We start from the raw sequence: 17,228 nt of genomic DNA on the forward strand, positions 1-17,228 counted from the left end.
ATCCATGAAACAAAGCAAAAAGTTTAGGGGCCAAACTGCCCAGTAGTTTTCGCTGTGCCCCCAGCAGCCTAGCTTCATTGTGTCCAGTTTCATCTTGTTGTGGCGTCTCTAAACCCAGATCCTCAGGGGACGTACCAAGAAGCAAGGCAGCTTGCAAACCAACTGGAGTTCCTCCTGCCTGGACCCCAGGGGAGGCAGGATCAGCTGCCCGGCATGTAGGTGGAGGGGGATGCAGTGAGCTTTGACTCTTCCAGCCCCAGTTTCTTCAGGGTGTCGACAGGAAGATTTGGGGGAGCCAGTCTCTTCCGGCCTGAGTACTTGTGATCACCAAGGATTGGACGATCCAATGCAAAAGATGGGAGGACTCCAAGCTGATGTTTTATTCCTGTACGGGCTGGAGCTCCACGGAGCAGAGGACACCGTGCTCCTGAGCACCCGGCCCCGAGTTACAGCAGTCTGGGCATGGCGGCTGGTACACATCTTCCTCACCCATGGTCCATGTGGAAGCTCAGGGACAAGGTCATCTTGTGCTGCTGCTGCTGTCCTTGCATCTCCCGCTCAGTGGTAGGGATATCCACAGCTCCTGCCGAGGGCACGCTCACTGACGGCCCAGTACCCCTTTTCTACTTGACGGCTTCTAAACAGCTCTTGGACTTGATGAACTACGTCCCTCTCCCAAGCCAGCGCCATTACACCTGCGGTTTCCCTGTCTAGCCCGTGGCACAGATGCGAGGGCTCGGCCTTGTGGCCATGAAGCGTCTTCGCCAGGATGGGTCCTTCACTGAGGCCCAGCTGGACTCCGGGGCCACCATGAACAGGGAGACCATAGGGCAAGGTCCCTGTCCTGGTGGAGAATCCCTCGGCTCGGTGTCTTAGCCAGAGCATTGGGATGAACTTGTTGCAGCAGCTGAGTGGACTGCACTCGTCCTGCACCCTCTGCTGAACAGGGTCTGTGGGCCCTGCGTCCTTCTTCGTCTTTTGTCCCCTTTCTGGGCTCAGAGTTTCTCTGCTAATTGCTGGGCATCCAAGGACCTGGATACAGCAGCGGTGAAACAAGATGGCTTTTCCTGCTTTGTATTTTAAAACCTTAGTGTAAATCGACAGAGCTTAATAATTTGGCAGTTATTCATATATTTTATCCGGCTCTCCTTCCTACCACAAAAGAGTCACCATAACTTACTTTTAAATTATATTGTCCCCACATATTAGCAAGGGTTCCTCATATGCTTCCTATTGGAAAAAGCATCGTTGCCAATGAGGTACTTGGGGTTTTGTGGTTTTTTGTTTTGTTTTGTTTCATTTTTTTGTATTAGGAATCAAACTCAGGGCCTCATGTTTTCCAGGCAGGCACTGTGCTGAGCTACATTCCTGGCCCACGGTACTTTTTTAATACCCTTGATTTTTTTTCTTTTTAATAAATGACAGCATCTTTTTCTAATCCAACAATGTGATTGTTTGTACCACTAGCATTCTTTCTTTTGTTCAGCTGAACTAGTACAAAGCACTGAACTAAAGGGAATAATTTATGCCTGGTAGTATAAAGAAAATTGAGTCATAATCCCTGGTCTCAAAACAGCTTACAGTCTTCAGGGGTTAGAGGTGGGGAACATAAGCAAAATTTAAAGAATGAGAACATTGTGTGCTATTAAGATTTAATGGTTAAGGGCGGGGAATTTTGCTCAGTGGTGACCCAGTCTGCCTCACAAGCGCAAGGTCCCAAGTTCCATCCCCAGTACCAATTAATTCATTAATTAATTAATTTAAAAGATTTAACAGTTAGCTGCTTATGTAAACAAATGACTTCCAGGTATCAAATTCAGTCATATCTATTGAAAATATGCCTCCTTATGGGTCTAAAAGAAGAAAGAGCCTACTAAATGGAACTACTTTCAAACTTGTCTCAAATTAGTATTAGTTAAATGAACATTCAAAGCCAGGCACCTATAATCCCTGCACTCTGGAGGCTGAGGCAGTAGGATCACCATGAGTTTGAGGCCAGGCTGAACTACACAGTAAGTTCAAGACCAGCCTGAACTACATAGCAAAACCTTGTCTCAAACAAACAAATAAATAAACATTCACTTTAAATTTACATCTTTATCTTTTTCTTTCCTCTGTTTCTTGTTTAGTTATAAGGAAAAAAATATGGGGCTGGAGATTTAGCTCAGTGCACCAATGCATGCCTCACAAGCACAAGGTCCCAAGCACAAGGTTTGATCCCCCGAACAAAAAAAAAAGAAAAAGAAAAAAAAATGAAAAAAATGAATTTCAACCCCTTACAACTTAAATTTTTCATATTACTTTTTGAAGAAAAAAATCAGTCTCTCTACCTGAGTTATCTTTTCTTACAGAGAATGAAATGGTGGTTCATTTGCATGAGCTGATGGATGAAGCAAACACTTTCACAGGTGAGGAAGTAGCTGTAGTAGAAAAGGCACTTATTAACTAAGATACTAATTCTATGAAGAAAGCAATTAAGACTCGTTAAGCAGTTTTCTCTTCCAATGTTAATGATCTGCTAAATTGACTGACCTACAAATTTAACAGTTAAATGTTTTTTCATAATCTTATTATTTTTTCCTGCACAGACCTATGTTACATAACATTTTGAACAATCTTTTTTCACATCGCCATTGTCTAAACAACCAAAATATGAGTCAGTACTGTCAGTCTCAAAGTGATGCTTTTATAGTATGGTTCCTAGATAAACATCCCAGAATTCAAGTTAATACAATGTTGACTTGTATCTAAAATTATGTGGGCTTTCTTTCGCTTGGATGAAACGTATAAATTATCTTTCTAATTTAAACTACATATCCACATGTCTTGTGAATTTATATAGTTTAACAAGTTTCATTTTAAATTTGCTCTTCTGAGGATAATGTCACACAGGCGATCTTTTTGATAATTTGACATCATTAGTCTGCTGCAGAAATCCCTACATGTTGACAATTATCCTCTTTCCAAAGGAGAGAAGGTTGATGTTGGTAATCTGGACAATGTACTAAAGAAAATGGGGCTAGTACTCACTGAGGAGCAACAGAAGAAGCTGCTGGATGCCCTCTCTGTTTACAGTGAGTATATTTAGCCCATCCTTGGAAGCTTGGATTTAGAGGATTTGGATGTGAAAACTTCTTAAATTATACCAATGTATGTCCAGCAGAACCTATTTAGAAAAGACAGTTCTGACACTAGAAGAAATTTTGTTGCCCGTTCATGTCACTTGTATTAGCACTGAAAACAGGCACCTTTGCCAGTGTGTGTCACAAAGGCTACATTTTTTGGTAGCTCTGGGCGCACTGTATAATCTAAATTATGACTAATGAGAAGAATGAGAAGGAAAGTAAGAGAAGGAAGAGAAATGTGAGAAAAGGGAAATTAAGATTGCTATTAAATCAACTAATGAGTAGATTCATATCAGTAAAAGCTTTCTTTGTTTTGGTTTATTCTTACATGACTAAAAATTAATAAACTTCCAAACAAATCAAAACACTGTTGGGGTTTTTTCCCTACAATTATGTATGTTCTGTTGTCTTTGTTACTCTTCTCTCATGATTTGTTCTATTCTGGTTATATCTTACAGCTGATGGAAAGGTATATAAGAATAGATTGCTAAAAAGTGTGAAGGCCCTTGATGGTGAGTGAAAAGCACGGTGAAAGAACAAGTAAAAAATCCTATGTTAGCATTTTCTTTTCGATGTTCCAGCTTTGCCTCCTGCCCATTTATTGATCCATTGTTATACATTTTTAATTAGTCTCCTTTAGGTCCACTGACTTTTGAGGCTATACGTAAAGCATCATACTGTGGAAAGTTTAACACTGATGTCTGGCTAGACTTGTATAAATTTGTTGTTACTCAACCATGAGTGATTACACTTGCCTAACTTTCTCATGGAAAACAGGGCCCCCTGGATCAGTTTAGTAAGGGAAATAATCTATTTCCACTTCTCATGCTAACTCTAAAAGTAATTTCCTTTTAAATAATAAAGAACATAAAGAAAACAATAGAAATAAAGCTTTGAGGAGGGAGAAGGGAAGAAGGATCAAGGAAAATGAAGAGGAATAGAGGAAAAAAAAGAATTAAGATATAATATGTAGAGGTACAAATTCCCTATGATGAATGTGATCATTATGTATGTCAAAATGTACCAATAAAATTAATTTGTAAAAAATAATTGTTACCTTTTTAGTTTTAATTAGAAAAATATATTTTAAAATAAGAAAACTATCCAATCAAAATATTTGAAAAAACTGATAACTCCTACCCAATCTAATCCCTTCCCATAAAGACAAATTCTGTTAACAATTCAGTATATCTTTCTCTACTTTTTCCTACTGTCAACAGCCATATAATCTAGACACACACACACACACACACACACACACACACACACACACAGTAATAGTGCTTTGCCTTTCAATTGGGATTTTTTTTGTTGTTGTTACTGGGAATTGAACTCAGGACCTTGCGCTTGCCAGGCAGGCACTGTGCTGAGCTAAATCCCCAGCCTGAATGGGATTTTTAAATAAGTGACCATGATTAGTATTTTTCATTTTTAAGGATCAATAGTCATATTATTCCATATCCTTATTTTTTAAGGGCCCAGGGTCAAAATCAAAAAAGTGGAATCTCTTTTGGAAAATGTGGGAATTAAAATTAAAGATGAAGAACTTGAGGAACTAATGACCCAACTATCAACTGATGGTGAGTATTATAGATGTCACTGTGTACTTTAGAGCAATATTAAGCCCTTCTATTACATCCACTGAAAGCAGCCTTTTTGGTATCATAATGAAATAAATACAAAAAGGAAGACTTAATCCTGACTCATGAAGAAACACTATGTTCAAAAATGCCTTTTAAAATGTAGGTTAGGGGTGCCACTTGCTGGATTCAGCCATGCTTGAGAATACCACAGTTTTAAGAAGCCTTAAGAATGATAAATTGATCTGGGCAAAATGGCGCACACCTGTAATCTCAGCACTCAGGAGGCTGAGGCAGGACTGCTGCAAGTTCAAGGCCAGCCTGAACTACATAGCAGGACCCTGTTTCAAGAAACCAAACCAAACAAAACATAACAAAAATGTAATAAACTAGAAGGATAGTTGAGAGACAACTTTAAGAGAAATGTTAAGAAAGCCAAATGATGAGCCCAGAGGAAAGGGTTATAAGACAACTAATATCCGTAATGTAGAAAAAATAGTCTTTGTATGGGCTGGGAACAGTGGTGCAGACCTGTAGCCCCAGCTCTGCTGGAGACTGAGGCAGGAGCATTGAGAGTTTAAGGCCAGCCTGGGGCATATAGAGAGTTCAAGCCGAGCCTAAACTATATAGTCTTGAATCTGTCAATAAGCAAGCAAGCTGGGGACTTAACTCAGTGGTCAAGCATTTGCCTTACCTAGCATACCCACAGCCTGTGTTCTATCCCCAGTACCACAGAAAAAGAAAAGAAAAGAAACCTTGTTCACTGAAAAGAGAAATGGTAAGAATAAATAAGTGAATAAACATATAGGTAATTCATAGAAGAGGAAATGTAATGTAAATGCCAGTAACATATGAAAAATTATTTAATCTTGCCAATAATCTTGAAAATACAAAATAAAAAAACAACACAGAACCATGGTCATTCCTTGGACTAGCAAAAATTAACAAGATTGATAATATCCAGTCTTTGCAATGGCATTTAATTTAAGAGTTGACATTGTTATATAACCTGTTGGAAATATTTCCTGGCAGTATCTAAGGAGAATAAATTTTTCCCTGATAAATCCACTACATTTCTTAACTGTGGTATATAACATTTATTTGTGCTTAGTTTTGATGCCTGTTATTCCACAAACTTGCTGACAAATAAATAAACCCTTTACCTGCCTCGCAAGCGCAAAGACTGGAGTTCATTCCCCGTGCCAAAAACTGAATAAATTAATGAATGAATAAATTAACCCTTCGTAATCTTAAATTCTTCATATGTAAAATGGGGGGCTTGAACTAAATGATTCTCTATGTTCATTCCCTCACTCTGAAGTTAATATAGATCATGAGGTGTGTGTAAAGCACCTAATGCAGTCCAGAATAGTCAGTAAATGTTAATGATAATGGTGAGGAGGAGAAAAAGATGTTGAAAAACCAAAAGAAGGAAACTTTATGATCTATGAATACATTTTACTTATTATAAACACATAAGCTATAATGGCATTTATTAAGTATAAGTTTTATGTAAATAAAGCAGGATACAATTTAGGGCATTTTACAGCGAATAGCACCAGGCTCATTGTCTTCCTTTTCCACGACTCCTGTTCTTCTCCCCAGCAATTTCATTGCCTTCCTCACAAATCAGGAGCTTTTGACTTTACTGTGCCAGGGACCCCTTTGAAAGTCTAATGAATAGATCACTTCTGAGTACATTTTAAAATACATAAAACTGCAAAAAAGCTAATCACATTAAAACACCATTATCAAAGCATTTTAGATATAAATTGTTGGTACCTATTAAATCATTTAACAAGTTCTAGTAGCAAGCCAGATTTTCAAGTGGCGATGAGCATAGACCACACTTCAGTAGATTTGCGACGGCATCTCTGTGGCACGAAAATGTCAGTGGTTTATATTAGTAACAAAAGTTATTGATTCTGCTACTACTGCCACGTTTGTTGCCTAAATTAATAATTGAGGAAAATCATGCTAAATTTAAGTTAATGGTTAGTGAAAATAATCCCTGAATTCTCTCAGTGTAGGGTACAGGAAGCCCAGGTTAAGAATCTCTAATTAGGTCATCCATAGCACACCATGACTGCCTGTTCCTTATCTACCACTCATACAGCGATGACTTTATCCTCACCTTTATCCTTATTTTACTTTGAACAGCTTAAGATTGCTGGATAAAATCACAACGTCATGCGAATAGAAGTCACGTCACATAACGGCCACAATTTGAAGTTAGTCCTTAAAATTGCCAAGGAAGTCTCTGCTACATTGCCCAAGTAAATTTACTTTCTTAGTCTCAGGGAAAATTTTACAGCTTCTCTGATCAATTTCCACTGCTTCCTTATCTCCATTCTGAGCTGATGGCTTCATCTCAGATTTCACACAGAAAGTAGACGTAGTTAGATAAGAATGTCCTCATTTTCCTGCCTCCATTCCTGTGTACCTACCTACCTGTATCCATGCCCATAAGCCCTGACTTTTGTTTTGCTAGCTAAAGAAGAGAATCACTGGGCCAGCTTTTCGTTTATGTCCTAGTCCCCATTTCCTTTTGCATTCGCAGACTTAACTCTTCCAATGCAGTATTCCCTCCTTCTAGCCCGCATTATTAAATTCTCCCTCCTACTGTCTCTCTCTTTCCACTGGCATGCAACCATGGTTTTCTATCATCCTGGGTCCCTGACAGCTACCACTCTAAGTCTTTGTTCCTTTTTACAACAGAGTTGCCATTACTTACTGTGTCCATGTCCTCACCTCCCATTCACTCCAGATTGCCATGTCCTGTCCACCACAGCACTGGATGAGCAACTCTCAACAAGATCGTCAATGACTCACCTCCTGCCAGGGCTCATCGTCAGTTCTCTTCTCTTCTTTCCGCTGCCGTCTTGGCAGTATTTCACACGAGTGACCGACCCTTCTTACTGAAACTTCTTTCTCGTGTTTTTCACATTCCTTATTTTTAGTGCGTATTTTCTTCGTATTTTTGAAGCCCCATACTCACCTGGTTTTCTTCTTCCCACACTGACAGCTTCTTCTCCATTTCTTTTTCTGACGTTTCCTTGCCTATGAGATCTCTCATCAATAAAGTTCTTCAGGGCTGGACCCATGGCTGCCTTTTTAATCTACACTCTCTTCGTAGGAAATTGCATCCAGTTTCATTGGATCGGATACCTTCTCCAGCTTAGGAAATACTGAAGAAATAAAAATATGTAGGGTCAGGTTCATTTCTTCTGTCTCCTTACATTTAACTGAAACCAATCACTTCTTAATTTATGTTACTCTGGTGGTCTCTAAAGCAAAGAAAATGGAAGATATAATAATGATTCAGTATGCGCACCTAGGTTTATAGCAGCACAGTTTGTAATAGCTAAAACATGGAAACAGCCCATTTGCCCATCCCATCCAGGTGGAAACTAGATAAAGAAGATGTGGTTTTTCTATAAAATGGAGCACTACTCAGCCATAAAGAATGAAAAATTAGAGTCATTCATAGGAAAATGGATACATTTTGAGATTGAGAACTTTCTTTGTTTCTAAAATAACATTTATCTCTGGGGATAAGTCCATAAATTATAGGGAAAATTAGAGAAAAGATCACAGGATTCCTATGATGTTCGTTTTTTCAATACTTTAATACAGTGTAAACTGTCAGTCTCAGTAACATCTGCTCATCTGTGTCTGAGGCATACTTCCCTTGTCTTACAGGCAATAGAACTGTAGATCTGAAGGATCTAATAGATGTAGTCAGCTATATCAAGGGTAAGTCATGCTGATGGAAAAATCTTATGAACAGCATTTTAATACTTTAAAATTAATGGTGCAGAAAAATATTTTCCATTCACAAAAGTTTAAATTTTTTATATAATGTGCTCTATTTTTGTGGGTGCTGCTCTACCTAGGTAGATAATAGTCTGTTTTTACATAGTATCAATGCCCATGATATCCTCTGAAGTTTTTTCTTTTTCTGTTTCTATTTTTCATAGTGTGTATTTGCAGTGCATAATGACTACATTCGTTGTGGACATCTGGTGCATGTACATAACACATCCTGATTCTCTTTCCATCCCTTTCCTCTCCTCTCCCTTTCTTCTCTTTCCACTCCTGGTCCCCTTCCTATTTGCAAAAGAAACATCTTCCTATTTCCTATTATATATCTTTAATTTTGCTTTATAGTTTATTTTTATTTTGGATTCCTCATATAAAAGCAGCCATGCAATATTTAAGCTTGCGTGTCTCATTCATTTCACTTAACGTAGTCTCAAAGTGCATCCATTTTCCTACAAAGGACTCAAGTTTATCCTTCTTTATGGGAGAGCAGTACTCCACTGCGTATACATACCACATTTTCTTTACCCACTCATCTGTTGATGGACGTGTAGGCCACTTCCAAGATTAAGCTATTGTGAGTTGTGCTGCTGTAAGTATAATGAATGTATCATTATAATATGTCTTCTTTCATTTTTTATTTTTACTAGTACATATTTGTAGTACACTCCTCTTGGAAATTTGTACATAACATCTTAATTCTCTTTTCATTCTTTACTCCTCCCCTCTTTGCCCGCTCCGTCCCCTTCCCCACTTCCCTCCATCCTCTTTCCCTTCATGAACTGTGTTTGAGACAAGGAGGGGAGCATTTTGAGGGAGATTAATGGCAATGTGTCCTACTGCAATTTTTTTTTTTTTTTTTTTTTTTTGGTTCCCAGGATCAAACTCAGGACCTTGCGCTTGCAAGGCAGGTGTGGCGACACTGAGCTACTTCCTTGGCCCTGTAATATTTTTTTAATTTAAACATTCACTGTATATTTCGATCACCACTTGTACATGGGTGATGGTATATATAAGCACTGTGATAATGTTTGGTAAATTGCCCCAGAATATTTCTGTAATTCATTTCTCATCTTTCTAAGGAGAGGTGATTGATATTGAGAACTTAGTCAACTTTCTAGCAAGTGAGGGGATTGAACTCACGGAAGAAGAAATAAAGAATCTGATGCCTCATTTGACATTTAATGGTGAGAAGTTTTTTATAATTATGTTGTCTTCCTAGAAGTATATTTTTGTTATCTTGTATTGAAGATCCTCGGGAATGATCTTTATTTTTGTATCATCCAGTATAGTGCTTCCTAAACTTAGTTGTGCATGAGTCACCGGGGCAACTGGTAAAAATACGGATTTTGGTTCAGGTCTGTGGGGCCTGAGACACTTCATGTCTCAGGGGTGCCCAGGTGGTGCCGATCACGCAGACCACACTTTTCCTATAAAGTACATTAAAGATGAGGAAAAGCGAGGATATGTCCAGGTCACGACTAGACTTTCATTTCCTAAACCACAATATGCTAGTTTGTGCCTGAGGACATTATTCCTGCCCCAAAAGAGAAGCGAAAATATCAGAGTAATTAAAATTTAAAAATAAAAATGAGCATTAGGGAGAGACATGAGGGAGAAGCAAGAGAAGTTTGGAGTCAGTTGGCTCTGCTTCTTTGTTGAGATTTTAATGGACTCGAGTCACACGACTCCGCTCCCGGCCCTTGTGTTATATAACTACTTTAAAAATTTCTACTACTCTCTGTTGTTCTGATAAAAAAAATTATCTAAGCATATTGGAGCATAGCATTTTTACCATAACATTTTAATGATATTGCCAGACAATTTCTCTCAGTTCTATCAGTCTTAAATTTAATATCACAGTGTCCTGGCTGGAGATGTAGCTCACTCACAGGGCACTTGCAAGGTCCTAGGTTGGACCCCAGTCATGAAGAAAACACTCCGCCACCCTCCCCACGTTCTCCTCAGGGTCCTCCTCCACTGCCTTGTGTTATGCTCCCAACCAATGGAACGACCCACAGTTCCCTCAAACTGCCTTGTTCCTTCCTACTTTGGTCCCTCAGTTAACACAATTTCCCCTGTCTACAATGCTTCTCCTCCCTTCCCTCTCCAGCTATCCCAAAGGGTGGGCATGAAACCCCATTTCACTGCCTGCCCCGTGCTCGCTGTGGCGTTCCTTGATTCCTGTCACTCTGCATCCCTGTCAAAGGTCCACGCCTCCTCCTCCACATTCTTGCGGGCTTCGTTGGTACAACTCATTAGAGACTTGGAATATGCTGCCTTGTCCTTTTATTGTCTTTCAGATGCTTCTGGTTCCCTGAGAACAAGGAAATAAGTTTCTTAATTTTTATTTTTTTCCTTTGTGGCTCTAGGGATTAAACCCAGGTCTGTACCACAGAATTACATCCCCAGTCTAGAAACCAGTCTCTGCATCTCTGGGTTATCTCCCCATCTCCAGAAAACTCCCTCTGTGTTTCTTTTTTCAATGAACAGAATTTTTCTTTTGTGGCTCTAGGGATTAAACCCAGGCCTCTACCACAGAATTACATCCCCAGTCTAGAAACCAGTCTCTTCATCTCTGGGTTATCTCCCCATCTCCAGAAAACTCCCTCTGTGTTTCTTTTTTCAATGAACAGATGCAAATTCAGGTGCTTACACCAAACTCTTAAGCATAATCTTGGTTTTCCCCTCTCTCAACCTCCCACATGTATTTATCTAGTTCTATTAGTTTGTCCTCTTACACAGTTCCGCCTTGTCCACCACTTTTTTCTCATATTTTATATACCCTAATACTGATCAACATCATCTTTTCTACTGAAATTACCTGGATGAGTGTAGCAGCCTCTCAGCTCATCTTGCTGCTTTCAGGCACACTTCCTTCCAACTCTTTCACTATCCGCATCCTTCCAGGCTTGAAAACCTAAATGTGATTATCTAACCCTAAATATGTTGTTCTAAAACCTCAATATAATTATGCCACGCTCATGGCTTAAAAGTTTATATAAACACTGTGTTTGTTTAGAAGACCTTTCACAATAGTAACACCGTGCATCTCCAGCCTCCTTTACCTTCTTCTGAACATGCTCCGTTCTGCTGCACAGGCTGATTTGAAAGTTCAACAGGTGTCTGGTTCTGAAACAACTATGTGTGTTGTCCCCATGTCTGGGAAACGATTCCCTTCTCTAAAAGATGTCCCTAAACCCTCCAGCTTGCTCATCCTTTGTATGTGGGGAATTGGGCATCAGTCTTATGCTTAGGTACTCAGGTAGGGAAATGTACACTTCTCTGAACTCATGAGTGGTTTGGGTGTTCTTTGAATCTTCAGTCTCTGCTTTTCATTTCTCCTACTATGTTTCTAAAATTTCATTTTCATAATCCCAACATTCTCCAACTCAAGGCTGGGTGGGTAATTTGTTTTACTGAAACTGCTTTAAACTGAACAGATACCTTTATCCTTATATATTCTATACTATTTATAATTTGGGGAATTTTTATTCAATTTCTATGCCTCAAGTTCTGGCCTTTTCTTCCTAGGGATGGACAGAATAAACTATTCAGACTTCTGGAGGAGAGGGAAGAGATAAATTTTGTTAGTATCAAAACTAGGGCTGGGGATTTAGTGGTTCCAGCACCTGCCTTGCAAGCAGCAAGGGCCCAAGTTCGATCCCTGGTACTAAAAAACAAAGCAAAAAACAAACAAAAGTGTGTTGGGCTAGGGATTTAGCTCAGTGGTAACATACCTGCCTCTCAAGTGGAAGGTCCTGAGTTAGATCCCTTGTACTGAAACAAAAACACAATAACAACAAAAACTAATGTATGTAATGTTTTGCAGAACTAAAAAAGTAAGTGTACTTGCCTTACAGTGAATCTAAAACTGTCCCTCCCCAAACGTGCCCGCCCTTTCCTAATAAGCCTGCTTTCTTCCCCTGAGTTTCTACTATCAAGTTTATTTGCATGCTTTTAAAAAAATTACTTCCTTACCTGATTTCCTGAGGATGCCCCTCAGGTTCCTCTCCTGTGCTTTCTCCTTTCTGGTGGCAAAAGCCTTCTGTCCACCTGTCCTACAGCTACTCTTTTTCTACCTTTCTCTATTGTCCTTTCTCTTGCAGGTACTGCTCTGGCCTGGATATGGTATTTTAAATCCCCAGGTTTCTCCTGTTACAATGTTGTTGGGAATGGAAATTACTACAACCATTGTGGAAAACAGTATACAAGTCCCTCAAAAAATTAAAAATGGAGCTACCATATGACCCAGAAATCCCAGATATACCCTTGGGTATATCCAAAGGATATGAAATCAATATGTCAAAGAAATATCTATATACCCATGTTTGTTGTACTGAAGTTGCCAGTATCCAGGATCCAAAATCAACCTAAATGTTCATTAATGGATGAATGGATTTTTTAAAATGATACGTATTGGAAAACTATCCTTAAAAAAGAAAGAAATGTTGTCATTTATAACATGGATGAACTTAGAAGATTTTAAGTAAAATAAGCCAGACACAGAGAGACAAACACCAAATAATCTTACTTATATGTGGTATCTAAAAAGATGAACTCTTAGATGCAGAGAGTGAAATGGTGGTTATCAAGGGTTGGAGGAGAGGTGAGACTGGAGAGATGTGGCTCAAGGAATATAAAATTTAACTGGGTGTGGGGGTGCACACCTGTAATCCCAGCACTTGGGAGGCAGAGGCAGGAGGATCATCACTAGTTCAAGGCCAGTTTAGGCTACACAGTGAGTTCAAGGCCAGTCTGAACTACATAGTGAGACCCTGTCTCAAACACACACACACACACACACACACATATACATATATTTCAGTTAGATGAGCTGGAGATGTAACTCAGTGTCAGAATGCTTGCCTAGAATGTGTGAGGCCCTGAGTTCAATCCCCAGTATTGAAAAAAAATTATATAAGAGGAGTGAGTTTAAGAGATTTATTTATATCATATAACTATAGTTAACAAAGTATTGTATACTTGAAAATTGCAAGAGCAGATTCTAAGCACTCTCACCACAAAAAAGTATGTGAGATAATGCATAGATTAGATTAATCTGACCATTCCACAATCCATACATATATTAAAATATCATGTTGTAGGTCATAAATATACGCGATTTTCATTTGTTGACTTTAGTAATTTTTGCTGGGTGTGGTAGTGCACACCTGCAATCCCAGCCCTCAAGAGGCTGAGGCAGGAAGATTGCCACAAGTTCAGTGCCAGCCTAGGATGCATCGCGAGTTCATGGCTGGCCTGGACTACACAGCAAGATTTTATTTCACAAGAACCAAAAAATAAAAGTAATTTTTAAAACATCATGTTGTACATTATAAATATGTATAACTTTTGCTTCTCAGTTTAACAAATAACCACATTTGGATGTGGTGACACACACAGCCATAGTCACAGCTACTAAGGAGCGTGAAGTAGGAGAGTCACTTCACCCCAGAATTCAAGGTCAGCCTGGACAACATCGCTAGGAGTAAACAAAATACAATGAAAAATATATAAAGGCAGAAATAAATCTCCCAGTTTCCTATTAACTTCTCAGGAGCAACTACGCTCTATTTTTCTGACTCTGTCTTCTCTACATTTCCATTAATATCCTCCAATATTCACTGATCCCTTTTTGTTCACTTCCTTAGGTCCAGCTTACATGGTTACCCCACATTTTTTTTTTCTTTTTGGTTTTTTTGAGTCAGGGTCTCATCTCACTATGTAGTTGAGGCTGACCTGGAACTCACTATATAGCCCAGGCTGGTCTTGAACTCACAGCGATCCTCCTGCCTCAGCTTCCAGAGTGCTGGGATTACAGGCGTGCACCACCACACCCAGCAACCCTACATATTATTAACTGGTTAAAGAAAAGATACCGGCTATGTTCTGTGTTCTGTATCAAATGGTTAAGGATGCAAAAATGAATGAGTCACAGCCTTTGTCTCCTCAAAAGATCTTATAGTCAAATAGAGGAATAAGCACATAAGCAAAATAATTTTGCTATAATGTGGCACATGTGTGCTTAAGTTAATAAGGGGAGATTTAGCCAAGACTGAAGAAAAACATGGGAAAGATTATTCTGGTCAGAGAAATATACTTTGTATATTCATGATAACAAGCACAAATATGTTGGTTCTCAAAAAACAAAATACGTCAGAACAAACTCAGAGCTGGTCTTTCCTTCTTCCAGCTCTAAGCATTTGCCAACATATTTCTCTTCATTTCTTCACTTTTTAAAAATATTGCCAGTCTGAGTGGGTAAAAGGTGCTGCTAGATTTGAGATTTGGTTGTGTTTGTAATATCTTTTTCCCATTTAGGACCCATGGAATATCAAGACATTCCTTAAAATACATAAAAGAGAAACTATACTGAAGTAGAAATATTTATGTCCCTAAAACAATGTCTTTTATATTATCATGCTCAGCTGAGAAAAAAATAAATTTAAATTCCACAGCTAACTCTTGGAAGTTTCAGTCTGTTATTTTTAATAACTTCACAATTTTATCAACTGTTAACGAGTTTTTATGTGGCTTCCTCTGAATCTGAACCAAACTGTTCTTCAGGAAAAGGAAAGTTTACTGTGGACTCAATAATGGGGGGCCTGAAGAAGATTACACGTGAGTGAAAATTTATGATACAATACAGTATAAAATTAGTATTGTTCTTCTTCTTTTTTTTTTTTTTTTTTTTTTTTTAGAATCAAACTCAGGCCCATGCGCTTGCAAGGCAGGCACCAGAACCACTGAGCTAAATCCCAGGCCCTGTTCTTTCTTTTCCTCCTGAAACATAGAAAGCAGGAAAAAAAAAAGAGAAACAAGTCCAAAATATTCCTTCGTCTTTCTTAATGAGTAGTTTCTTTCCAGGGTCTGCAGTATTGCAATCCACCAGGTGTGGGGGAGAGACAGCAAATCCCTACTGAGTCCTGTTTTGTTTCCGCACTCACATTTTTGGGTGTGAAGAGCGGAACCTGCCCAGCCTTTCCTGCTCAGCACTGTTTGTCAGTGGTGTTCTCCCTAGGGCTGTATTCACTCCAGCCATTCCCAGTCTCCGTGGCATTCTGTGCTCCCCGGGTCACTGCTTTCTCTGCCTGGCTTTGGCCTATGAGCACATACTCTAGACCCTGGCAATTGTCCATTAAACTGAGGTGTACCCCAATCATGTTGGCAGGTACAGAAAGTAAAACGAGCCACCTAGTTCTGTGCTGAATGTAGGCAGTGGGCACGAGGAGGGAGTTCGATCCCCAGTACAAAAAAAAAAAGAAAAGTAAACATTGAGAATGCCACTTGTGCTTGGGTTGCAAAGTTATATGTGAGAATGTCTAAAACTGCACTCAGTAGGAATATAGACACTCTAATAGACCCTTACCTTGTACAAATTAAGTCTACCTTTTATCTGGGAAAGAAATCTTCTATGTCACATTCCTATCCAGAATAGCGCCACACGCAGTATCCGAAAATGGTATAGGATACCTCTAGCTAACTAATATCTAACAAGGGAGAAGAGCCAAGCAATAGGGAAAAAGAGGAGAGAGAAAGACTGTGTATGGGATGAGAAGTAAAAAGTATCTGAATCAACCTATATTTATTCTCCTATTGTTTAGAAAACAAAACTACCCGACATTTTGAAAGAAAAAAAAGGAATAAATTATAAAAGAATAGGCTTGATTTCAATTCTGTTTCTAATAATTTTCAATTTTTTTGTCTTTGGAGTTCAATACATTAAAGGCAAAAGAAGCTTATGAATTAAGATGGATAATTGCATATAACTTTGACGTTTTTCTCTCAGTTTCCCATTTATCTGGGGAAAATAAGATAAAGTGCATCCCTTCTAGTCTACTTTCCATAACTTCAGAAATTTATACAAGATCCTAAGTTCAATCTCCAGTACCAAAAAAAAAAAGACTTTTAATTCAGTCCTTGAGCAAATAGAATGATGACCCTGGGTAAGTTAATAAAAACTGCCAGTGATATCAAAGGTAATGTGAAAACTAATAAAAAAGCATTGTTAGGGATCCAGCAGAGTGACACACACTTAATCCCAGCACTCTGGGGGGCTGAGGCAGGAGGACCACAAATTTGACATCCGCCCAGGCAACTTAGCAAGACTTTCTCAAAATGAAAATAAAAAGGTAATTTATAAGGTAACTCAGTGTCAAGGCCCTAGGTTCACTCTCCAGCACTGGAAAAAAAAATAGGAGTTACTACTGTGATTTATAGCCTTTAATCCCTTAATTGTTTTCCCTAATTGTCTTGTCAGTCCTACCATCTGTCTCTTAAGGTTACTGGACACCATGAATGCTCCATTGTCCTAAGTCCCTTTTGCCTTTACAGTCCGTGTCACCCTGCACCACGTGGATTATCAGATACACTGTTGCTAAGGGCTTCATTTTCTGTCTTTTAACCCCTGATCACATTGTAATCTGTTTGGTAGCACAGTGCAGTTTACAAAGTAGGTATTCCTCGCTCTGCCATTAAATCCATTAATTCAATAAAATAAAAGGAGTAAATCTGGTTGATGATCTATTCACTCTTTTATCTATCTGTTCCCTTTTAGCTTTAAAATTGTGAGAATAACTTTTGTAGTTGAAAGGAAATAGAAAGTGAAAAAACAATGTCCAGGAAAGAAGACAATATTACCAATAAGAATTTAGTATCTAAAATATATCAAGAGCCCTTACAACTCAACAATAAAAAT

The 17,228-nt window shown here is 38.8% G+C and overlaps 1 protein-coding gene and 1 pseudogene across 1 annotated transcript in view; one reads left to right on the forward strand and one right to left on the reverse strand.

Annotated features, from left to right (window-relative positions):
- The window catches only part of LOC109118471, a 5,218-nt pseudogene extending 4,014 nt beyond the window's left edge, over positions 1-1,204 (reverse strand).
- Efcab3 (EF-hand calcium binding domain 3) overlaps positions 1-17,228 on the forward strand; it is a 215,970-nt gene that overhangs the window by 142,337 nt on the left and 56,405 nt on the right. Inside the window, 5 exon segments of the mRNA XM_019209488.2 lie at positions 2,352-2,408; positions 2,970-3,074; positions 3,584-3,637; positions 4,601-4,705; positions 15,098-15,151. Coding sequence (XP_019065033.1) covers positions 2,352-2,408; positions 2,970-3,074; positions 3,584-3,637; positions 4,601-4,705; positions 15,098-15,151 — 375 coding nt within the window.

Source organism: Fukomys damarensis, unplaced genomic scaffold (assembly GCF_012274545.1).
Source record: "Fukomys damarensis isolate Sample0158 unplaced genomic scaffold, DMR_v1.0_HiC HiC_scaffold_23, whole genome shotgun sequence".
Taxonomy (NCBI): domain Eukaryota; kingdom Metazoa; phylum Chordata; class Mammalia; order Rodentia; family Bathyergidae; genus Fukomys; species Fukomys damarensis.